This window comes from Eublepharis macularius, chromosome 16 (genome assembly GCF_028583425.1).
Source record: "Eublepharis macularius isolate TG4126 chromosome 16, MPM_Emac_v1.0, whole genome shotgun sequence".
NCBI classification, from domain to species: domain Eukaryota; kingdom Metazoa; phylum Chordata; class Lepidosauria; order Squamata; family Eublepharidae; genus Eublepharis; species Eublepharis macularius.
Genome location: NC_072805.1, coordinates 47,694,613 through 47,719,005, shown reverse-complemented (window position 1 = coordinate 47,719,005; position 24,393 = coordinate 47,694,613). Strand labels below are relative to the sequence as shown.

At 51.1% G+C, this 24,393-nt stretch overlaps 1 protein-coding gene across 4 annotated transcripts in view; it reads left to right on the top strand.

Moving 5' to 3' along the window:
- ANKRD11 (ankyrin repeat domain containing 11) overlaps window positions 1-22,078 on the top strand; it is a 173,306-nt gene extending 151,228 nt beyond the window's left edge. For 2 of the 4 annotated variants that reach the window (XM_055000779.1, XM_055000780.1), the window contains 9 exons: window positions 5,861-6,031; window positions 6,532-6,738; window positions 7,783-7,925; window positions 8,590-8,737; window positions 10,394-17,055; window positions 18,630-18,728; window positions 18,874-19,017; window positions 19,900-19,992; window positions 21,438-22,078. In XM_055000779.1, coding sequence (XP_054856754.1) covers window positions 5,861-6,031; window positions 6,532-6,738; window positions 7,783-7,925; window positions 8,590-8,737; window positions 10,394-17,055; window positions 18,630-18,728; window positions 18,874-19,017; window positions 19,900-19,992; window positions 21,438-21,623 — 7,853 coding nt within the window. In that variant the 3' untranslated portion in view covers window positions 21,624-22,078. Of the gene's footprint in view, window positions 1-1,141; window positions 1,217-5,860; window positions 6,032-6,531; window positions 6,739-7,782; window positions 7,926-8,589; window positions 8,738-10,393; window positions 17,056-18,629; window positions 18,729-18,873; window positions 19,018-19,899; window positions 19,993-21,437 lie in introns of those variants that run through there. The other 2 variants (XM_055000782.1, XM_055000781.1) reach the window with 2 other exon arrangements.
- The last annotated feature ends 2,315 nt before the right edge of the window (window positions 22,079-24,393 follow it).

The following is a 24,393-nucleotide window of genomic DNA, read 5'->3' as shown; positions in this document are numbered from 1 at the left end:
GGGGGGGAACTCCCCCACCTCCCACCCCCCTGGGGCAACCCCCCCCAGGGAAACCCCTCCACTCCCACCCACTTACCTGGCAGGAGGGTCTTTGACAGCTGGGTGGTGGCAGCGGCGGCAGCAGAATGAGGCTGCAACGGACTGGAGCCAGCCGGTTCGGCTCCTCTGCCACCGCGCCACTGCCTGAGCCTGCGGGGCGGTGGGGAAGGCCGGAGCTGCCACTGCCTCCGGCCCTTCCTGCCCCTCAATTGGCCACGGCACAGCGGCAGCCATTTGAGGGGCAGGAAGGGCTTTCTCCGCCTCCTCTGGCCCTTCCTGCCCCTCAAATGGCCGCCAGTGACCCGCAGCCAATTGAGGGGCAGGAAGGGCCAGAGGTGGCAGCGGCTCTGGCGTTCCCCACGGTCCTGCAGGCTCAGGCGGTGGCGCAGTGGCAGAGGAGCCGGAGCCACCGCTGCCGCCAACAAGGTAGGTGGGGCTGGGGATTGTGGTGGGGGGCTGGGGTGGGGGTGGGATGATGTTTAAAGGGCCCCGCTGCTGCTTGCAAGCAGCGACAGGGCCCTTTAAACGCAGCCCCGAAGCTTTATGAAGCATTCTGAATGATTTGGAAAGCTTTGATTAGGGATTTCCGAATCGGGTCCCGCATGCTGGCCCCGATTCGGATATCCCTAATCTTTACGGATTGGGTCCAATTCGGGTAATTTACCCGAATAGGAAACCCGAAGTGCACACCCCTACACCAGAGTATGCATGTGTTGTACAATATCTGAGCCAGTGAATGAGTTACCTGAGGAAAAAAAGTTAAGAATTTGAAGTAGGTCAAAGTTATAAAATTACTCACAGCACAAGAGTGAAAAATATGTGATGTATTAATTAAGTGAAATAAGAATGAAGATAGCATGCATTGAAGAAGGGGAGGGCAATTCTTTTCAGTTTAAAGATTTGTTTTCTTTTATGAAAGGAGCACTAAAGCTCTCGTAGTCTGTTAGCCTCTTGTTACAAGGATTGTGATTGGCGCTTGCAGCTGGCTTGTAGAAGACAAAAGCTGGTTGCTCAGGCCGTTCACAAGCTCTGGACATCTGCCCCCCCCCCCCCGGCTCTGCTGCTGCATAGGACAGGGGTGGAGGAGAACCTTGAGAGCAGAGGCTGACTGCTGAGCCATAGAGACAGAGGAAAGAGGGTGATCAGGAGGTGTCTCACTGCAGCCTGGTTCTGGAAGGTGATTTGTTTTGTTGCGAGCATTTGTTAGCAACAGATGAAGAGAGGAGGGAGTGCCTCGTTTTTATTTGCTGTGTGTGTGCTGCGTGGAGAATGCAAGGCGATTGTTGGTAGCAATCTAGATGGTGTTCGGTGTGGGGAGGGGCAGGGATCATATTTTCACATTTCCCAGCCCGTGATTGTGATTTTCCTTCTCTGCAAATGCAGCAGTTTATGAATGCTGGGTGGATTGTAGTGGCTCTAGTGTGACAAGTACTTCTTACATGATGGTGCCTGTCTCATCACTGCAATGAGTAACTGAATCCCTCTTACCTCTCTGTCATTTTGAAAGTATTTCTTATTTTAATAACTCCTCAAACGGCTGAGTATTTGGGTTGCATTGGGTTCTACTGTGACTTTGGTTGTGTTAATGTCATTGCTGTCTTTAAGGAAGCCACACCAAGGGTTTTCCTCATAGTAGAACAAGATACTTTCAGCCCTGCTTGCAATGACAGACCCCGTTGGATTTCTTCTCATCTGCGATTCTCCTAGTTTCTGCTAACTGATGCGGAGTTCTTAGGCCTTGCACAATGGAAGAGGCAGGGGAGCTTTCTTAGTTGAAAACAGCCGTTTCCTTGAATCTTAATATTTCAGAGTTGTGTTCTGACAAGTAACTGTGATGAGTTAAATAATTACATTCTCTTTATCTTGCGAAATGTGGGCTCTTTATTAGCATGCCAAAAATATCTGAGATGTTGAGGACCTCCAAGGCTGTGCAGTGCTTGTCTCGGTTGGGGCCTTGGATGGTGTGTCTGCTTTGTTCCTCCACCTTCTTCAGTGAGTCTGCGTGCTGCATTGACGTGTGTGTTTATAGGGGACTGGCTTACGTTGGACACATCCTTGTGCTGCCAGAGAGCAGTGGCATCTGTTGCTTATGTCACTCATCTTGCAAGCCATGCAAAACTAGTTGGCACCAGCATGCCCGCTGTGTGAGGGAGGCAGTGCTTGATGTGTGGCCGCATGGCTTTCTTCCGCTGAACGTGTAATCGTGGCTGTCCTGCACTGGCTGTGCTTAGAGGGCTTCTTTAACTCTTCACGTGGCTTATTCCTTAAGACTCTCCCAACATATTCTGGCTTTACTGGAGCATATTTAGGCTTGTCAGGACGAGGTCTCATTCTGCCTAGCATGGAAAAAATATTAGTAAGAAAGGCTTTATGGAAAATGGGAACACTTGTCGATAGGCCATGTGACATGCACAGCAGCAGCTCCACCACTTTGCTTGTGTAGAATGAGGCATGGAAAGATGTAGGATCTCTTGATTACTTTATCTTTCTCATTGAGACTCAAGACACAGATTACACAACATAAAATAACATAATTAAATAGCCTGAAAAATGTAATGAGCAGTGCAGTAGGACTAGCATTACAAAAATTAGAAACAGTGGAAACAATTATCGGACATGATGTCAAGCAGCACAGAAAATGGGGTTACAAAATTAGAAAACAATGCAGTAAAAGCAAATACTTACAAGTAGATAATATATAGCGTACACAGTGTCATGGGCTACAGTCCTGTTCTCTTTATAAAAGCGCCTTTCTGAATAATTCTGTTATTGTCGCTCTGTGTTACCATTATAAAACTGCCCTCCTGGATAGTTGTGTTTTACGTAGTTTGTGAAGAAGTGCCGGGAGCCTTCTTGGCCTCCTCATGCAAGCCATTCCACCAGGTGTGGACCAAAAAAGAGAATTCACATGTCAGTCTTACCTGCTTGCTGGGTGGCACCTTCAGAAGGTTTTTCTCAGATGAGTGTTGCTGGCGCAGCAGAGCAGAGCGGAGCAGAGGCGGGAGTGGTGGAAATATGCGGGTCCATGAAGAGCACCCTGTGCGATAACCAGTACCTTGAACTGAACCTGGCAATTTATAGGTAACCAGAATGAGTGTGTAATATGCATAATTTTCCTAGCTCCCAATAGTAATCGAGCTGCAATGAGCTGCAACATTCTGAACTGGCTGGAATTTCCAAGTGGACTTCAAAGACAGGCCTGTCTAGAGTGCATTACATTAGTCTAGAGGTCCTCATGGCACAGACCCAGGTGGTCAGATGAGCCAGGGCAAGGTTGGGGGCCATCTTCCAGATTAAGTGGAGATGGAAAAAAACATTTTTTGCAGCTGTGTTAATCTGCTTCTCCAGCAATAATGTTAGATGCAGTAGAACTCCTAGGCTCTTAACCGAGTCAGCAACCGAGTCAACTGAACCCCACTGAATGCGGGAAGGGCAGTGCCCTTCAAGACCCCTGGTCTGCTGTCTTCTCAGGATTCAGTTTCAACTTGTTCACTTTTAGCTGTTTAACCAGGGCAGTTAGGCAGTAGATTTATGGATCATCCTGAACTGTTGTTACTTGGAGGGATCACAGCAAGAGCACTAATGTCTGTGAATATCCAACACTGTCATTAAATATCTGTCTGACCCAGCAACTGTCAGTGCATAAAAATTCTGTCTCTTCCCAGGATTTTTTAGAGCGAGAGGGTTCTTCTTCTATAGAACTTAAGAAGGTTGCCCTTTCTCTGCATTCTCTAAATAGAGTTCTTTCTTATAAAAGTAAAACATTCTTCATCTGATGAAATGGGAGCGTTTTGCTGAGCGTGGCAGTCTTTATGCTTCTGCGGACTCGAGACCGGAGAGGAGTGTCTGCATGCTGAGCCTTTGCATCCCTCCTGTAGCAAGTCCACACCTGAACAAGGGAGGAAACTGAAAATGACCACATTAATTTTCAGGGGGCTTGGTGAAGATAATGATTCTGGTGAGGAGGAAATTAGAAAGCGGCTGAGGGGAAAATATGAATTCCAGCTCCTCCTTGAGGTTTGCACATTGGAGGGGGGAGGGGGGTTGGTGGCTCAGGAGAGGAAATGGGATAGCAAATCACTTTGTCAGATCTTGCTGCAGGGCAGGGGGCGGGGGGCAGCCCGGACGCACTCATTCTGTCTCCCAGTTGTCTGCTGAGAGCTTCTGGAAGGAAAAATCAAGATCGCCACAAACCCTCCTCAAGTTTGAGGAAGATCAGGCTGGACTTCTGGGCCACCGGAAGAGCTGCCTTGCCTGGTGGGGGCTGGGGAGACTCTTCCAAGGAGGATCGCTAAGGGCCCAGTTGAGGCAGTGCTAAGCAGGATGGGGGAAAGGGGGAGGTGCAGGAAGGCCCGTCCTTTACCCCAGAATTCACACCCGGGACCACATTGCCCTTTGCTCTTGAAACAGAAACAGGACACCTGTTCGTGTTTTGGCTCACCTGGCCTCAGTGCTGCAGCTGTGTGTGCTGAGTGGCAAATGTGTAACTATTCCAGGTTCTTATCTTGAACGGCTGCTCCGGCCAGTTCTCGGGGCTGTGCCGCTGCCGCTGCTTCGCTCCTTGGGATTCGCCGCCAGACTGTTGTAGCCCCCAAAGTGGAGTGAATGACCAGGAAGGGGCTTTGGGAAGGCTGGCCCAGCACAGAGCAGTGATCTCTGGGGCGAGGCAGAGGAGCTTTTTTAGGTCTGTGGGTTTTCCACGTGTCATTGGGAGTAGCATGCATGCGAGTTCCTTGGAAGAAGAGCTCCGCTTTCTCCCCCTACCTGCTTCCAGACACAGGTTCTTTGGGAAGGTGACACAGGAGACTGATGAGATTTGCCTCCTCCCGTGCGGCTTCTCCTGTTCCTGGTTCAAAATCTTATGCCTGGGTACATTCGATGAGTTAGGTGTTTATAACCTGCTTCCCCGCCCCCCAGTGGGAACCCAAAACAGCTTACAGCATAGATCTCCCAGCATTCATTTTATTTATCACAACAACCCTGCAAGGTAGGTTACGTTAAGAGAGCGATGTCCCACAGTCATCCAGTGAGCTTCCATGGTGAAGTGGGAAGTCAAGTCTGGGTCTCCCAGATCCTAAGCCAGCACTCATTTACAAAACTCATATCCCTGCCCCCTCTGGGTTGGAGGGGCAAGGCACAATGGACACAGTTTTCAGTCCAATCCTCCAAGGGGCTCAGGACAGCAGACATACTTCTCTCCGCCTCAGTTTCATCACCTGCAACAACCTTGTGAGGTAGGTCAGGGTAAGAGGGAGACTGGCTCAAGTTCATCCATTGAGTTCCACGGCAGAGTGGCAATTTGGACCTGAGTCTTCAACGTTCTAACCACTGCATCATGTTGGTTCCACACTGCAAAGCCCAAACACGGCTGGAGATTTACACCACAGCATCCCAAGCATATTGTGTAATCCGGACATGATTCAGCCCATTCGATTTCAATGAAATCCAGATTTCGCCTGAAAAAAAAGTTTGCTCCCAAAGGTGCTGTGTCACCCACTAGCTAAGCCAAGCCAGAAATGGGCTTATGAGGTAGGCTGCCTGTCTTTGCACTTTATCATGGTCTTAAGGAGCCCCCATAGACTGAGGCTGACAGATGTTCCATCCAGAAACTGCTGGCAGGGTCTTAGACAAAGGGCTCTTTTGTGCTAGTCTGTCTGTCTCAGGAGCAAAGCTTCCAGCTCTTTTTTCTGTTCTCTGGAAGATTACCCTCTGCGGAGGAAGCTATGGTTAGCAAATGTCTTTAAAATGAATGAATTCTAGTGGTAGAAATTATTCCTTTCTGTTTCTCTCCCCCCCCCCCCCCGCTCCTCCCCATCAACAGAAAAACAGGGTCCTGAACGGAAAAGGATTAAAAAGGAGCCTGCAGCTCGAAAGCCAAGCCTGCTCTTTGGGATGGGTCTTTCAGGAATCCGCGCGGGTTACCCGCTCTCCGAGCGCCAGCAGGTCGCCCTTCTTATGCAGATGACAGCAGAAGAGTCTGCAAACAGTCCTGGTATGGACAGGCTCCTTGGAGTTGAGTTGTGCCTTGTGGGTTCTTTGAACGGCTTTGCAGATGGTGCCTTTCCAGGATCTCAGAAACATCCAGTGAGGAGCATCATACGGGTCTTTTTGCAGCCCCCTTTGAGTTTGTGTTACGACTAGGTGAAGAGTGAAGCTCAGCTTGGGGGGTCTCCCTGGACTGGTGAATTTGCAGCTCCCATGAATGGAGACTTTTCTTCCTCCCTTGGGTCTTGGGCGCCTTCATTCTTAAGAGAAACCACAGCTGCTTTCCCCAGTATTTGCTAATCACAGCCTCCCATTAAGGTCTCCATTGTGTGTGCAAAGGCATTCCTTTGCCTGGGAAGATTAACTTCCCCCTCCCCCATGCCGCCATTACCTCAACTTGACGGCAGGATTGAAATATATGGCAACAGCTCCCTCTAAAGGCTTTGGGGTGGTGTCTTTGGATCGAGCTCCTCCTTCACCCATGTTTTCTTCCATCTCTTCCGCCAGCAGTAGATACAACACCAAAGCATCCCTCTCAGTCCACAGTTTGTCAGAAGGGAACTCCTAACTCTGCCTCCAAAACCAAAGATAAAGTAAACAAGAGAAATGAACGTGGAGAGACTCGGTTGCACCGGGCAGCAATCCGAGGGGATGCCCGACGCATCAAGGAACTTATTATTGAGGGCGCAGACGTCAACGTGAAAGACTTTGCAGGTACTTGCTGGGGCTGGTGGGGAGCTGGAGCAAAGTGCTTGCTGGCTTCAACATGTGAAGGAGATATTATTGTACTGGCACCTGGATAGTTGAGTTTCCCAGCTTGGACTGGGACCCAGTGCCTCAGAGGACTGGGCAAGAATCGATGGCATTCCTCAAGGTACTCCCAACCTGACTTGGCGTCAGTCCCCGCTATATTCCCATGGATCCTCCATGCAGAATATGCTGTCTCGTGCTGTGCTCGCTGGGTACTGTAGAGTGTGCTGCTGTTCAGGGAAGTGGCCCAGCATGGCTGTGTTCAGGTTAGGTCTGGAACACGAGTGTAACAAGCTGTAGGTTGTCTTTGAGCCTTGTGTGCACTTGGCGCTGTTTTCTGATTCGGGTGTGTTCCTGCCCCAAGTGATCTCTTTTTGGGAACTCTGAGCACAAGGAACTCCCTTACAGGGACTGCCCTAAGGACAGCTTGCTTTTCCATCCTACTGGCATCCTTTCTTCATTTTATCCCCAGAGCTTTGTCTGACAAGAGAGCTTTTTGTTTCTGTGCTGTACCATTTCCTGCCCCAGGGCTGTTTAGCTGTCGGAAATCCAGGCAGTCCTATCAGGTGGCCTGTTGGTCAGTGTCTCACCTGTTCAGGTGGGAATGGTCATTCTGAGCAGCCGCAAGCTGACCACATTCCATCAGAGGCATTCCTTTCCACAAAAGATTAGGAGAAACATACCTGCACATCGGATGGGCAGGCCTACATGCACGCGCGCGCGAGTGTGTGTGTGTGACTTTTAGCTTTCTTAGATCACTAAACATCTGTTCTTCCCTTATTTATAGTGGAGAGTTGGAGTATATATTGCCTAGTCAGACAAAAGCCTGAATGGGCAAAACACCAGGCGAGCGCCTGCTGTCTTGTGCTCATGCAGGGCTAGATGCTGGGTCTGCAGCCAAGCTCTGGTGCTGGCAGCCAGCATCATCCATTGAGGCGCCATTGTGACAGGGTTCCTGACTGAAACGGGCCATCCATGTCACGTGTCTGTCTGTGTTTCCTTCGGCAGGCTGGACGGCTTTGCACGAGGCATGCAACCGGGGTTATTACGACGTTGCAAAACAGCTGCTTGCTGCAGGGGCCGAGGTGAACACCAAAGGCTTGGACGACGACACTCCACTGCACGATGCTGCCAGCAATGGGCACTACAAGGTCAGTTCTGGCTGGATTTGAACTGGTAGCTCTTACGTTGGCTCAAACTTCCTTTCCATGGGTTTCGGCCCGTTAGACCATCTTCTGCCCCCAGCCACGAGAGGACACTTTATAGCCCCTTCAGGTTATTTCTCTCCGGCTAGCGGCCCTTCTGCTTGATCTTTATTCATAGTATGAAGAACCTGCTGAGGTTAACATCCCACCTGTAATGTAAGTCAGCATCTTCTTCCCTCCTTGATATGCCATGGTGTCCTTATCTTCAGGTATCTGAAGCGTAGCTGCCCTGTTTGGTCTTTGAAGGCAAGAGAGAAAAGCAGGGTAAGGCGACAGGGTGTCTGTAGAAGAATATGCAGCTCCCTGGAGTCTGAGTCACACCAATGGCCCCTCCAGCCTTGTACGGCCCAAGCTGGCTGGCGGAGGCCCTTCAGGATTGCCGGCAGACTTCTTTCTCTGCCTCACAGCCTTGACTCTTTGGGGATATATTTGGACCCTTGTACATGTCATGTCTGTTTTCTCTCATTGAGCCATGCAGCCTCTGATGGTGGGCTGGTGGTGAAGTAGCTGACGCGTCTTGTTTAAGGGATTCTTCCTTTCAGCTTCCTCTGATATGAGATTATAAGCATCTAATTCTGATGCAGTTTACCAAGACTTTATTTTTATATAGGTGGTGAAATTGTTGTTACATTATGGAGGAAATCCTCATCAACTTAACAGGAGAGGAGAGACGCCATTAAAAGTAGCGAATTCCCCCACCATGGTGAACCTGCTGCTTGGGAAGGCCACATATCCTTCTAGTGAAGAGAGTTCCACAGGTAAGGCTGTGGTGTGAAGGACCCAGTGTAGGGGTGCCTCATACAGGGGTGTCTCTAGAAAGGACAGCCTCTCCACAGAGCGGCTATTGGGGCCAATCCAACAAATAGCTTCAGATTAGCTGAAATCCAAAGAGAGCGCTCATGCAACTGCCCAGATGAATTCCTCCAGAATGGATGAGTTTTTGCCGCTGGTCCGTGAATGTGCAAGGGACACACCCACAAGCACTTGCTTCGCGCACGAGAGCCGTGTTCCTGAACTCTCCTCTTTGCCAGGGCCTATTTAGATGACCTCCGCCCCTCTTGACTTCTGCATTTATACCTATTGCTGTGTGCTTGCAACTGTCCATTGTCAGAGGTCGGCACCTAATCAAATGCTCCTGGGCAATATGAAACAGAGTGCTGCACAGTTGTTCATCCTAGAGTTGACAATGCAGAAGAAGAATGGCTTTGCCCTGGTGTTGAGGAGGGCCCCGGTTCCAGTGCTTTGCTTGCCCCACTGTTATTTTCCCTCCTCATCTCTGCTAGAGGCATGTCCCCCAGCTAAGAGTGGAAAGTGTGGAGAGGGAGGTGACTTAATTCTTGTACTTCCCACTGGTTAGTCAGTATTGTGCAGTATGCAGAAGTAGCACTGCCACATAGCAGGAAGGGGGGAAGAAAGTGGCTCGTGCTCTTTCCCCTGCCTAACAGCGTGCCACTCAGGTACTCCCTTAGCTATCTCCTGTACTGTTTGGTGCCCTTGTTCACTTACCAGCATCACTCAGGCCACATGGTAACTTCATGCTGAATGGTACGGGTAGGTTTTGTGCCCAGTGTGGATGGCACCATGGTAAAAACAATCTTTCCCTTGGCCCGGAAAGGTGCAGAAAGGGCAGGCAGGCAAGCACTGTCTCTTGCTGGACTGGTGTATTGTTAGAGATGATCATGGTGTGGAACAGTGAGTGAAAGAGGGTAGGGGGAGATTAAAGGCAAGGAAAAGATGCTTGGAAGCTGTGGACAAGCGACACAGTCGGCAAGGGGAGGACTGGCTGGTGGAAGAACAGCCTCTGCCGTCTGATCAGTGGGTAGCTTTAGACAAGCCCCTGTGCTGCTCTCCACCCTGTCTCCTGAGATGGGGGGGGGGTGCCTTGTAGGGAGCTCAGGAAGAATGTAAATTGGAACTCTCCTGCAGTTATGACTCTGAAGGTCTAAAACGGTGCAGAAATGGGGCCTAATATGCTACATTATGTAGAGCAGCAGATGGGAAGCCTGACCAGCCCTTGTGTTAAGAAAGCAAGTGGTGCCGAAGTGGGAAACAGATGCACCATCTCTCTAGTTGTAGGCTGGCACGGCCGATTCCTGACTGTGCTGCAACTGTTGGGTGCGGCCCCTTTTGAAAGGAATGGATGTTACACCACAACAGCTCTTACTGGATTTGCACCCTTTCTGCCCAGATGCTCCAAATGGACTCCTGCCGTTGACTCCCTGCGCGGCTTTGGCCTTTTATTCCAGAGGACCTCTCTGACCACCGTGTAGGTAGAGCAGCTGCAGCTATGCTTTGCACACAGAAGATAGATTATCCGTTCAGGTATTGTGGGCAGGTTTCGTGAAGAATGCTGCTAGCTCAGGGGGACGGTAGCTGCTCTGCCTCACCCTTGCTTTCTGCTCTTGTTTCCCCAGAAAGCTCCGAAGAGGAGGACGCTCCGTCGTTTGCCCCGTCCAGTTCCATTGACGGCAATAACACAGACTCCGAGTTTGAGAAAGGTCTGAAACACAAGGCCAAGAATCAGGAGCCACCCAAAACCATCACGCCTGTTAAGGACGAGTATGAATTCGATGAGGACGATGAACAGGACAGGGTCCCGCCCGTTGATGACAAACATCTGCTGAAAAAGGATTACCGGAAAGAGACTAAAACAAATAGTTTTATTTCCATCCCCAAAATGGAAGTAAAGCCCTATACTAAAAATAGCACAATCACACCAAAGAAAGCAGCCCACCGGATCCTTTCGGACACATCTGACGAAGAAGATACCAGCGTCATGGCGGGGACCGGGGAGAAGCTGCGGCTGACGACTCACTCCATCCTTCCCAGCAACAAGACTCGAGAACCATCAAATGCCAAGCAGCAGAAAGAGAAAAACAAAGTAAAGAAGAAACGCAAGAAGGAGGCAAAGGGCAAGGAAGTTCGGTTTGGCAAAAAAAACGACAAGTTCTGTTCTTCTGAGTCAGAGAGTGAAAACCTGGAGAGTGAGGAGGATGACAGAGACTCTATACAAAGTGCTGGCTGCGTAAAAGACTCTAGATTGGTGTTAAAGGAATCATCCTTGTTTAATTCCCTTTCTGCCTCCTCTGCCTCTTCCCACGGGAGTCTGGGGTCCCAAAAACATAACCCTAACCTTACAGAACAGCACTCCAAGCACTGGAGGACAGACAATTGGAAAACTGTCTCTTCTCCAGCCTGGTCAGACGTCAGTTCCTTATCTGATTCTACGAGGACAAGGCTGACCAGTGAGTCGGACTATACGTCAGAGGATTCAAGCTTGGAATCGCTAAAGCCTGTGAGGAAGAAACAGGAGCACAAGAAGCGAGCCCAGCATGGGGCAGCAGTGGTGGTGGAGAAAAAGAATTCATTCCATGCCAATGTTGACGGAGCTATTCCAAAGCTGGACAAGGAAGGGAAAGTTGTAAAAAAACATAAAACAAAACATAAACACAAAAACAAAGAGAGGGGCCAGTGTCCTGCTGCCCAAGACATTAAAATAATCAAAGCCTTTTCTTTTGAGTATGAGGACTCTAAACAGAAACCAGAAAAGGCCTTGATTGTAGAGACTGAAAGCTCTGTTGAAAGCAAACTCAAGGTGCTCAAACATGAGCGGGAGCAGTTCAAGAAAGAAGAGAAATTCCTCAGAACGAAATCCGAGGAGAAAGAGTGGCTCTTTAAAGATGAAGCGGGGAAAAATTCCAAAGAGGAGAAGTCACTGAAAAAAGCTAAAGAGGCGAGTAAAGACATCAGTAAATCTTTCAGAGAGGAAAAGACCAGCAGACTGGAAAAAGAGAAAGCCATAAAGGAGAAATCACCTAAAGAGGAGAAGCCTCGAATACACAAGGAGGACCGGAAGAGAAAGTCCAAGGACAAGCAATCCAAGGCTGAAAAGAAAAATGAATTGAAAGAAGAAAAACTAGCAAAGTCAGAAAAAGAGAAAACCATGAAAGAGGAAAAAGAGAAATGTAGAAAAGATAAAAGTTACCGAGAAGAGTCCAGCTTTGAAGACTTTAGTAATAAAAACCAGTTTCAGGAAAGCGAGGACACAAAGTGTAGCCTCTCTGACGATCAACAAGATCGGTGGTTTTCAGATTTATCGTCCAATTCTTCTTTTGATTTCAAAGGAGAGGATAGCTGGGATTCACCTGTGACGGACTACAGGGAGATTAAAAATGACACTGTGGCAAAACTCATCATAGAAACAGTGAAGGAAGAGGTAAAAGAAAAGAAGCGGGAGAGTAAAGCAAAAGATAAGAGGGAATACAATGAGAAGCGCAATGAAAAAGACACTTTTCTAAAAAAGAAAGACCGAGAATATGTTGAGAAAAATTCTGAGAAGAAAAAGGACCAACCCGAAAAGCATAAAGGAATTCCCAGTTATCTGCCTGAAAAAGACAAGAAAAGGAAGGATTCTGCCGAGAGCTTTAAAGAAAGGAGGGAAAAGGATGCTGGTGAAATTAACAAAGAAAGAAGAGACTTGTCCGATGGCTGTAAAGATAGGAAAGATGTTAAAATTAAACAAGAGGATTCCTATAGGGATGAATTCAAAGACTATGGCTGTGAAGCATTCTTCAAAGAAAAACCTGACCCTGAATTTAGTGGGAAAACTGTGGAGACCTGGGAGAGGCATCATTCTGGAAAGGAGAAAAAAGACATGCCCGAGAAGGACAAGAAAGAAAAATTAAAATCAGAAAAGTATAAGGAAAAATCCAAAGTAGAAGACAAAGAGAGAAATGAGAAAACTCTGGTTGAAAAAAACCAGAAAGACAAAGAACTGGAGAAAGGCTTTAAAGAGAAGAAGGATGCAAAGGAGAAATACAAAGATCCTCACAACAAAGATAAAGAAAGAAAAGCCTCCTCTGACCAGGTTAAAGATAAGAAGGAGAAGAACTTCTCTGGGGATAGAGAGGACTTCCACGAGAGGAGGGATGAGAAAAAAGGCCGAGAGAAGAGCTGGTACAGCATCCTTGACATCTTCACTGATGAAAGTGAGGATGAGAAGGACGACTTCAGCCCAGGTGGATTCAAACTGGGAGAGAGCATTGGGAGTGAAATGCACCGGCTAGAGAGTCTACCAGACAAAGATGACGGCACGGTGGCTGAGAGAGACCTTTATCTTCCTGACAAGCACAGGAAATATTCCTCTGATAGGCAACATTCTACTGAGAAACAGAAAGACAAAGAGTCCAAAGAAAAGAAGAAGGACAAAGGATTATTAGCTGAGGGTGGGAAGGAGAAAAAAGAGAAATGTTCCTTCGAAAAACACAAAGAGAAGAAGGACAAAGAGAGGAAAGAGAGGAGCTCAGTAGACTCTGCCCCAGAACGGAAGACCAAACAGAAGCTCCCAGAGAAAGCAGAAAAGAAGCATGCGGGAGAAGAGAAGGCTAAAAACAGGCACAAGGAAAAGCTGGAGAAAGAGTACGCAAAGGAGAAGAGGTCTTCCAAAAGTGGGGAACCAGAGAAAAGCTTGCTGGAAAAACTGGAAGAAGAAGCCCTCAATGAATACAGAGATGACTCCAATGATAAAATAAGTGAGATTTCTTCTGATAGCTTCACAGATCGAGGGCAGGAACCTATGCTCACCAGTCTCTTTGATTGTTCCAGCATTTCTCTTGGAGATGCTTCCGAGGAGAAATGTAGAGAGCCTCTGCCTTGCTTGCCAGATAAACTCAAAGAGCGGGAGAGGCATAGACATTCTTCCTCCTCCTCCAAGAAAAGCCACGAAAAGGACAAAGCCAAGAAAGGAGAGAAGAAGGACAAAGCAGAGGAGTTTAAGGACTCCAGCAGGAAGGATTCTGCTCAGTATGAGAGAGACTTCTCTCTGGACGGAGAAGGCTTTGGCATTTCCTATGGTATGAAGACAGAGGCTGAGGACGAGCTGGACAAAAATATGGAGTACTTGTTTCCTGACAAGAAAGACAAAAATGACTCTGAAAGAGAATTTCCAAAGAAGGCAGAAAAAGACAAGGCATATGGCTCCAATGTGGTCAGCACAGCCAAAGAGAAAAAGAAGAGGGACAGGCACAAAGAGAAATGGAAGGAGGAGAGGGACAAACACAGGGACAAGCATGCCGAAGGGTTCTTCAAGCACCACAAGGAGGAGCAGAAGTCTGCCAAAGACAAGGAGAGCCCTCAAGTGGTCACTCTTAAGGAAAAATCAAAAGAGGAACCACCAAAAATTAATGATCTCAAAATGAAGGAGAGGCTCAAGGAAAATCAAGAGAAGGACAAAGCAGAGTGTCTTAAAATGAGCAATGGAAATGATAAAATAACCTTGTCCAAAGAGAGCAGCAAGAAAGACATCAGACCCAGGGAGAAGCTTTTGGTGGACGGCGACTTGATGATGACGAGCTTTGAAAGGATGCTGAGCCAGAAAGATCTGGAGATCGAAGAACGCCACAAGAGGCATAAAGAGCGGATGAAGCAGATGGAGAAGATGAGGCACAGATCTGGGGACCCCAAACTGAAAGATAAAGCCAAGGCCAATGAGGACATGCGCAAGAGGAGCTTGGATCTGGCCCTGAAGAAGCCAGTGGCGCTTGACACTCAGCTGAAGGACAAGAAACTCAAAGAGCTGGGACCACTTGCTCCAGTAGTGTCTCCTGAGAACAAGACGCAACCGGCTGTTGGGGTGGTGGATTCCAAGGACTGGATAGCTGGTCCCCAGCTGAAGGAAATCTTGCCTGCTTCTCCAAGGCCAGATCATAACCGACCAACAGGGGTTCCAACACCAGCATCGGTCGTTTCTTGCCCAAGCTACGAAGAGGTGATGCAGACACCAAGAACGCCATCGTGCAGCACTGAAGATTACACGGACTTGATGTTTGACTGTGCTGACTCCCAGCATTCACTGCCCATATCCACCATGTCCATGAATGCTTGTTCTCCATCCTTTTTTGACAGATACGCCAATCCTTCCAGTGGGTTCCCCGAGAACCCGAGTCAGACCCCATCAAGGACCGTTCCCTCTACAAACCTTCACCGTTCAATGTCTGTGGATATAAGAAGAGCACCGGAGGAAGAGTTCAGCATTGGAGACAAATTTTTCAGGCAGCAAAGTGTCCCAGCCACATCTAATTATGACTCTCCCATTCAGCACACGATGGAAGAGAAAGTCCCTCTTCCCTCTGTCCCCACGGAAAAGTTCCCGTGTTTATCTCCAGGGTATTATTCCCCTGACTATGGAGCCCCATCTCCTAAAGTGGAAGCATTGCTCTGTGCTCCAGGAACTGTTGGCAACGTCATCCAGTCCCCTGAAAGTGTCTTTTCTGGATTGCAAGCCAAATCCTCGCCTTCTCATAGAGATGAGCTGCTTGCCCCTTCTGTTGAAAGCGCTCTCCCGCCGGATCTTGGCCTGCCTCTGGATGCCACAGAAGAGCAGCAGGCAACCGCTTCTATTATGCCCCCGGAGTCCAGCTTTTTGCCGCCAGTTGAGGAGAACCCATTTGGCTCTGGTATTCCAGAACAGAACAGTGCTGAGTGGGACACCACTCCAACAAGAAACCTGGATCCTCCTCTCCCCCCAGGTTTGATGGGTGGTACTTCTGACCACCCTGTCAGCTGGTCAGTGGGATCAGAACTCCACATGAAATCTCCCCAGCAGGCCCCTGAATCCCCCAAGCCATTCTGTTCTCCGGACACCTTGCACCCCACTCCAGTGCCCTTCACTTCTGCAGAATCACCTTATCCCGCCTCCCCCGTTTCATACCCTCTGGCAGTGTCTGAGCCAGGGCTTGAGAAGGCAAAGGAGGACACTGAAGCAGAAATCCCAATAGAAATGGTAGCCCCAGAACAGCAGGCTCCCTTTGCTGGGTCCCCTGCTCGACTGGACACGTTCTTTGATAGTTGCAAGCCTGTCTCAGAAGAAGCATCTGACATGACTTTGCAATCTGCTAACGTGCCTGCAGAATCCCAAGTGGACGCTGCTAGTGCTCTGGAAAAAAATTATGTGGAGAACAGCACCACGGCCCCAGGGAATGTTGAAGAACCAGTCACATGGCCAGACCCGTTCGCAAATTCGGAAGATGACTTGGACCTTGGTCCTTTCTCTTTGCCAGAATTGCCACTTCAAGCAAAAGATGTTCCAGAGGCCGAAATGGCTGAGGCAGTTGCCGAAGGCTCTTCAGGCACCCCAGAGACCATCAGGGTTGGGCTTGTGGATGGTGGAGGGGTGTCCATGGGGTCTTTGGGTGAGCAGGAGGAGCAGATTCCAACCCCAAAGAGCATTTTGCCTGGGGAGGCAGAACCGCAAGCAGATGAACAGAAGGGTGAAGGGGTTTTGCTGGAAGTTGTGCCTGATGTACCAGCTACCCAAGATGGGAAGAGTCTGCAAGAATTGGAGACACCCCAAAATCTTCCGGAGGCCACATCGTCGGATTTTGTCCTGTTGGAGAGCAAGCGGGTGGAAGGGGATGAGGAAGGGCTGCCCCCAGCTACTCTTCCGTCGGACAGTGGTTCTCCGACCAGACGCACTGAGAGCGCGGGTGCTGAGGGTGGGGCTGCAGCAAAGAGTGCTGGGCTGGCTGAGACTCAGGCCGAAGCCACGGAGCCAGCGCCTAAGACAGTCCTTGAAGCCCCAAAGCCCCCCAAAATAGAAGAGATCCCCCAGCGCATCACCAGGAACCGAGCCCAGATGCTCGCAAATCAGAGTAAGCAGAGTGCCGCAGCTGCTGAGAAAGAGTTCCCCCCAGCTTCTGCCCCTTCCACGCGGGCCAAAGGGCGCGTCACGGAGGAGGAGGACGCCCAGGCGCAGCACCCACGGAAGCGCCGGTTCCAGCGCTCAAACCAGCAGCTGCAGCAGCAGATCAACACCTCCAGCCAGCAGACGCGCGAGATGATCCAGCAGACGCTGGCCGCCATTGTGGACGCCATCAAGCTGGATGATATCGAGCCTTACCACAGCGACAGGTCCAACCCCTACTTCGAGTACCTGCAGATCAGGAAGAAAATTGAGGAGAAGCGGAAGATCCTCTGCTACATCACCCCCCAGGCGCCCCAGTGCTATGCGGAGTACGTCACGTACACAGGCTCGTACCTGCTGGATGGCAAACCTTTGAGCAAGCTGCACATTCCAGTGGTACGTAGTGACGTCCTCCAGGCTGACTTTGAGAAGCATCTTTGCCTCTGGAGCAGGGCTGGAAACGTCGCCCGGCCTGCAGTATGGATGGCTGATGTGGGGCTTGGGGGGCGGGGGGGGCGTTCCTGAGTCTGGATCACGGCCCCCCTCTGTTATTGGTGGTTCCCTTAGATACGTAGGCAGGGCACAGGGACAAGGAGCCGCAACTTCTCCTGCAATGGCGTGCTACCACGATGCTTGTGCTGCAGGAGAAGGGTGGCCGGGGGGGGGCAGCTTAGTGGAGGTTCAGAGACTCCCCCCACACAAAGGCTCCACCAACCCATGATAGCGGGTTGGTGGAAGAGTACACAAGAAGGAAACTGTACGGAATCCAAAATTAAATTACAGTATTCACACCCTGAGCACAAATCCCAAGGAAATCACTCCTGACAATCTACATTTGAGGAGCAGATCAGAGTCCAAATAGAAGGCAGTTTAAAGTAGTGGAAGAGCTGAAGCATCCAGGGGCAGCTCTTTCCTGCTCTTCTAATTAGTCAGTGAGATGGGGAGAGGGGGCGAGTCTTCCCCTGGCGGCGATGCCCTCGCTGCATTGTCCAGACTTTATGGTTGGCAACAAAGAAGGCTTGCAGGTGGAAATGCATCTGTGGGCAGGCAGGGACACCTGGCCCTGAAGGAGTTCCCCTCAAGCCTCAGTCCTATGTCAGTCTCTGGTCTCTCCGTTTGCAGCCTGGAGCGGCGTGCAGAGCAGAGTGGGCTTGGAGGAAGCCTCAGAGGGTGGCAGCATTGGGGCCCCCCTTGCCACGCAGCAGCATGGAATCCCCCCCCGCCCCCCACAGCGCTCTGTGTCCTTCTCAGAATGGGCATCACGAGAGCCCTGTGTTAGGCGGCTTCAGCAGCTGTGAAAAGTACCTTCCCTCCAACGTGCATGAAACAGAGATCCTCAAATTGGGGGGGGGGGGCTTGTGAGCCTTCGAAGTCCATGAAAACAGCTCCCTGAGCCTTCCCAGAGGAAAAAGATTCCCCTTTGAATGTTTGTCTTTGCCCTTGGAAGCAAAGGGAGAGAAGGATGCTTAGTGGCTCCTTTGGCAAACGCCCAGAGGTGCTTGTTCCGCAGCTCCCCCGTGCATGCGGCCTGGGGGGCATGGGGGAAATGAAACAGAACGGTTGTGCCCCTGAACTTTGATGGGGGTGGGGGTGGGGGTGGGTGGGAAAGCAAGCGCCTGCTGAAGATGCCGCACCAGTTCTCAGCTGCAGAAAAGCCCCACAGGAGCCTTCAGAGCAGGGCGCAAACTGCTGACTCGGGCGCCTGCCCCCCCCCCCCAGCTGCATCTCGTCAGGCTGGTTCAGAGTGTGGCCGCCTGTGCAGCAGGAGCAGGGTTGGGAGGGAGGCAGGCCTGTGCCTGAAAGGTGAACAGGGGGGATCATGGAGCACCAGCCACTGCCGGGCCGCGTCTCTTCCTGTGCCCGGCTCCAGCTGAGTCCTCTGCAGGGGGCAGCTGAGGCTGCTGCGGGCGCTGAGGATGTGGAAAGAGCAGGGCAGAGCTAATGCGCTGGCGCTTCTTCCTGTCTTTCAGATTGCCCCTCCTCCGTCGTTGGCAGAACCCCTCAAGGAGCTGTTCAAGCAGCAAGAAGCCGTCCGTGGCAAACTGCGGCTCCAGCATAGCATTGAGCGGGTGAGAGCCCCAGTGGTCTGGGGTGTCCGAAGCCCCTTATGCTGGGATACCTCCCTCTCCCCCTAAAAGAAGGGGCAGAGGCCCCCTTTGTCCCATGATGACTCTCGCTCTCTCGCTCTCTCTCGCTCTCTCTCTCTGCTCCCAGGAAAAGCTGATTGTATCCTGTGAACAGGAGATTCTGAGGGTTCATTGTCGGGCAGCACGGACAATTGCAAACCAAGCAGTCCCCTTCAGCGCCTGCACCATGCTGCTGGATTCAGAAGTGTACAACATGCCTCTGGAAAGTCAGGTCTGTGCCTGTTTTCTGGCCGTTGCCGTGGCGTCCGGGTTGTTCCCTCCCCGAAGCTGTGGGGCCTGCAGGGTGATGGGTGGGTGTGGCAGAGGGGAGAGGGCCCTGACTCCACCCCGGCGCCTTGGCCTTGTGCCAGAGACGCCGTGCTTCCCGAGGCCTTGTCTGGGCTGGCGACTTCTCCGCAGGAGTGTGCTAAGGAAGTGCTGGGGCAAGAGCGCAAGCCTCTCGTGGTGCCCAACAGCACGTTTGGCCTTGGCCATTCTTTTTATGGCACCCCTGTGTACAGGTTGGTAGGGCTGCTTTTCAATTTTCATTCATAAGAGGTGAAATACAGAAAAGCCAAACTCTGCGCCTCAGCCCACAAAGATGGCTTATGAAGACTCTGGAGCTGCTTTGCAGCAAGGGGAGAATTTTAAAGCCACTGCAGCCAAGCAAAACAGGGACATCAGTGCCTTCTGCTGGCGAGATGCGTTGAGGCAGCTCTGCTTACTTGCCATAAAGCTGTCATCTCGGTCTGTGAAAAGCAGAGTGCTGCATTGCAGACGTCAGTCCCTGTGCGCTGGGCAGGAGAGGGGGAATTTATTAACCGTCCATCCTATTGATCTTTGCATCTGATTTACAGCATAGCGATCCCCAGCATGCAAAGAAAGAAAGAAAGAGACAGAAGCTTGGTTTGGGGGGCTTTGGCTCAGGAGATCCAGGAGGGGTGGGCAGAAAGAGACCCCTAGGGGGAAGGGCAGGAAGGGCTGTGTCCTGTCCCGGGCAGAGCGTTGCTACGGACGGACAGACTCTGCACTCCTGAGACTCTTCTGTGCTGGGAGAGAGAAGAATGAAGAATTCTTTCTGTTCTGTTCTCTTCCCCTACTTTTTGTCTTGCAGGGAGATGAGAATAAATCTGTCAGGGATCGTTTCAATGCTCGGCAGTTCATTTCCTGGCTGCAGGATGTGGATGACAAGTATGACCGGATGAAGGTGAGGAAGGGAGGAGGTCGAGGGGGGGAGGTGACCCAGCTGTGCTGGGGGGGGGTTCCTGTGGCAACACACACACGCGCACACACACACACACCCTCGACTGGTTTTGCTTTTCAGAAAGAAAGAGGGCTGGGAGATCCTGACCTTTTTGAGGGGGGCATTCGGGGGTGGGGGGTGGAATCACAGCAGCCCCCTTCATGCTCATTGGAGGCAGAGGCCCCCTATTTGGAATGTAGATTGGAATGGTTTTTTTCCCAGCAGAGCAAGATGGGTGGGGCGTGGATGCCATTTTGGCCCCGGAACATCTTGGGGAAGGATCCCCTCCTGCTGCCACTGCTCCCCAGATGCCTCCACAGCCTGCTCTGCTCCACTGTATACCAGGAGCACTTCCGTAGGAATGAGGGTGTGCTCACAAGCCCCTTTTCCTACACGCTTCCCACCATTTGAAGGAACCTTCAAGAGACCTCTTCTGGCTCGGGGCCCCACCCCGCTCTCTGGAAGTGCCTCTGCCTCCCCACCTGCCTCCCTACCTCACGCTCTCCGTAGGTCAGCCCCTCGTCCATCTCTCATTTTTCTGGGCTGGCCCAGTGGCCTTTCCCCTGGGGACTGGGAGTGGTGCCCCACCCTTGTGTGCCAGCTTGGGGGGGGGAACCCTCCATGACAGTGGCCTTCCCAGCTAGCCGTGCAGCAAGCAGTCTAGCAGCCCCTTTGTGGACTCCTCCCTTTCAGTACACAGTTAGAAGAGGTGGAAACTGTTGACCTTCCCGATAAGGCGCTACCCAAGCAGCTTAGAAGCGTTTGCTTTTCTTGGAACTGTTGCCAGTCCCCCGCCTTTGCTAATGGCTCACTCCCCAAGTCCAGCTTTGCAAACAGCCTCGTTATCAGGTGTGCAAACGGCTTCAGTCTCCCATCAGTGGGCTTGCACATGACTTCAGTGCTTGAGCCTGCCTTTCTGTTGTTTTCTGAGCCAAGGTCCTTGCTTGAATGAGCATGTGTTTTTATTGATAAAACTCTGCAAAATCCGCCTGTGAGGAAAGGTAGCTGTTTTGAAGATGGCATTCTTCCTTGATGCAAGCCCTGTCCCTGAAGACACATTCCCTCCTGTGGTGAGAGGAAGACCGAAGGCCAGGCTGCTGCCTGGAGCTTTTAGACGCTGGGGTGTTGTTGCTTTTTTTAAAAAAAAGATTGCGGCCATTCTTTTTCCCCCAACTAACATTGCCACCGTCAGCTCGTCCAGGAAGAGAAAGTGTTTGCCCAGCGGAGGGTCTCTGAATGCCGCAGGCACTGCCAGGCTGTGTGTGTGTGTGTGTGCGCCCCCAGTGGAGGACAGGTGTTCTGTGATCTTGCTATGCCACCTTGCATTGTGGACTGGTGCGGGGGGGGGTGCAAAGCTGTGCTCCCCGCTCTGCCACACTCACTGTGCTTGGCTTTCTTTTCCGGTCCAGACATGCCTGTTAATGCGACAGCAACACGAAGCAGCGGCCTTGAATGCCGTGCAGCGGATGGAGTGGCAGCTGAAAGTCCAGGAGCTGGACCCTGCTGGGCACAAGTCGCTCTGCGTAAACGAGGTGCCCTCCTTCTACGTGCCCATGGTGGACGTAAACGATGACTTTGTGCTCCTGCCAGCATGACAGTACCACACCTGGAGACATTCGCACTGCAAACTGGCATGGGCGGGTGCCCCCCAAGGACGGGTGCAGGCGCTCACAACCCCCCCAACCGCTTGCTGATGAATCCCTAGTCAGAAAAGGAGGAAGCAGAGACCCCACGAGAAGGCAGGCGGCGCTTTCTTCACAGTGTCTCCCAGCACACCAGGCAAAGGGAGCAAGCGGGAGACGGGAAGGCGCAGCTCCCCCCCCCTCCCACCGAGTCGCGGAAGGAAGGAAGCCTGCGCTGGACTGGAGGGACGAAGAGAGGCTGGCGGGAGCAGGAGCGGTTCTGGAACACTCTCCCGACGCTGCACCAGCTGCCTTGGGGGCAGCTGGCCAGTGCTGGTCGCACGCTCACGGTGACGGCAACGTCCGGCGCTTTGATTTTTCCATTTGGCTGCGGGTGGCTCTCCCCCCGGAGAAGCTGCAGGGTGAAACCATGGGGTGGGCGGGTGGGATCTTGGGGGTGGGGTGGTCCTTAAGTTTCTCTTGTTCCATCCATACTATGGTAAAATAAGTTGACATGGGAGGCACCCAGCTGGGCCCCAGAGGTGGTGCAGGGAGGGACCCGCCATGGGCCTCGAGAGCCAGGAGGGGTTCCAGGTAACAGATAGTCCAGGGAGAGGCAGCAGCCACCTGGCCCTGTACAGTACAGTGGCACAGAGCAAGGACCGTGGCCACTCTGTTTTTAAGTGGAGTGAAATCCATACGGTTTATATATATATATATATAAATATATATAAATATATATATTTTTCCTTTAATCTTGGGCATTTCGTTTCTCTTTCTGAGAACATAACTTGAAAAAAGATAAAACACTACAAGAGCCAATACTCATATAAAGAGAAATTGTATCCCATAAAAGCTGTACAGTTTTTATATACATTAACAATGTACTTTTTGCTGCCTTCTAGATAATTTATTTTGCAACACATTACTGCACAGTTGTAAATAACTTATGTACTGTAACATCACTTTCAGTCATGTGTAAAGAAATAAATAAATTAATTAAAATTATCTTTGTATGTATAGTTCACCCTAGGCAGCCCTTCCTCCCCCCACCTTCTTACCTCCAGAGGAGAAAACAAATTGCCAGGCCAACAGCCAAGAGAGGTGTGTGGCAGAGTTCGCCCTGGGCCCTAGAGAGTGTTTCACGGCGGTCACTCCCCGCTGCCTGTTGAGCGAAGCAAAGTCAGGGCATTGCCTGCAGGGAGCCCGAAGCCATATGGCCAGGTTTAAACAGGGTTGTTGTTTCTGGGCAGGAAGAAGAACTTGTTCTACCTGAGGGAACAAGAAGGTGCCTCTTTGCATGTTGGAGCTGCAAAAGGCCTCATCATGTTCTGGAGCGGAAAAAGGCCCCCCCCCCCCCAAGTTGGGACGGGGAGCCGCTGCAGCCATTTCTTCAGCCAAAGCCTTAAGCTGTGCACTCCAGGAAGCAGCAAGTCTCAGCCCAGGCAGGGCAAGTGCTGTAGCCCCAGGACCTCTCCCTGCTTGCTGGAGGGGGTTTGGTCTCTTTGTTTCTCAGGGTAACGTGGATTATCTGCTACAGTTTCTATGAAGCAACGGTTAGTACAGAGTTGCGCTGGATGATCCTTGCCCGATCGCTTGTGACCGTGCTCTGTTGATGGTCTGCAAGCTAGAGAGCGGTTTGATGTGCAGGTTGGCCGCCACCATTCTGACCTGGGAGTGGTGGTCCTGGGCAGCTTTCCTCAGGTCTAGAAAGAAAGAAAGAAAGGCCTCCAGATGGGTTTCAGGTGGCGTCTTCTTTCTCAAGGAGTTTTGTTGACTTTAGGATCCTGTTCCTACCCTCTGATGCTGTAGACAATTACAGAAAGCCCACATTTTTTGATTGAACACCTGGGACCTGACTGCTTCCAGGTCTGGAGAACTCTTCCCGGCTGCCTGGCTAGAGAGTCTGAGAGAGATGGTGATGGGATAGGCCAGGAATAGCATTCTCCCAGGGGAGAGGGGCAGCAACAAGTCGGTGGAGGCCGGTTCTGTTTAGTTCTGTAGTTTCAGGGAGAACCTCCCGGTGCTGTTAAGCAGGTGTTCATGATGAATGTAAGGAGGATCCTTTTTCTTGGTGGGGCTGAGAGCGCATCATGTCATTGCTCCTATAACTCGGATATGTCAGCGATATCATAAGGCAGAAGCACTGTGATGCGTGTGTATTTGTGTGCCAGCAATAGTGACGTGACAGAAGCTTAATCCAGTTGGCCTGGCTTCTGCCTGTACACACAGAAAAACCTGGCAGGAAGCTTGCTGCCTCAAGCTCTAGCCCTGGCTCCTGCTCTTCATTTCAGATTCCTTTAAGACCCTTCATTCTGTTGCATCCTCTGTGTCTAGACATGCCTTGGGGCTGAATATTGCTCCATAAGCACCATTTCCCCATTGTTCAGCCAGTGGGGGGGGGGCTGCTAGGGTGCAGACCACGGGCAGCTCCTGGTCCTCGGGCATTATTGATGGGCACCCATACACTGATGCTTTGTAACTATGCCTGATGTGCAAAACAGGCATGCCAGCTGAAGGCTGTTCTCTGTGGTGCCTGGCCAGTCCTCCCCTCCCTCCCCAGCTGATCACCACCACAAGACGTCCTTTAAATGCATCCCAGACCAGCTGTCCCCTTTGCTTATTCCAGTCCAAGGAGTCACTCAACCAGCCACTTGGGCCACTTATCTAGAGAACTGGGAGAGGAGAGGGTTGGAATGAAAGGAGTCTTGACTGGCACCCCATTATCCTGCCACAGCAGAGG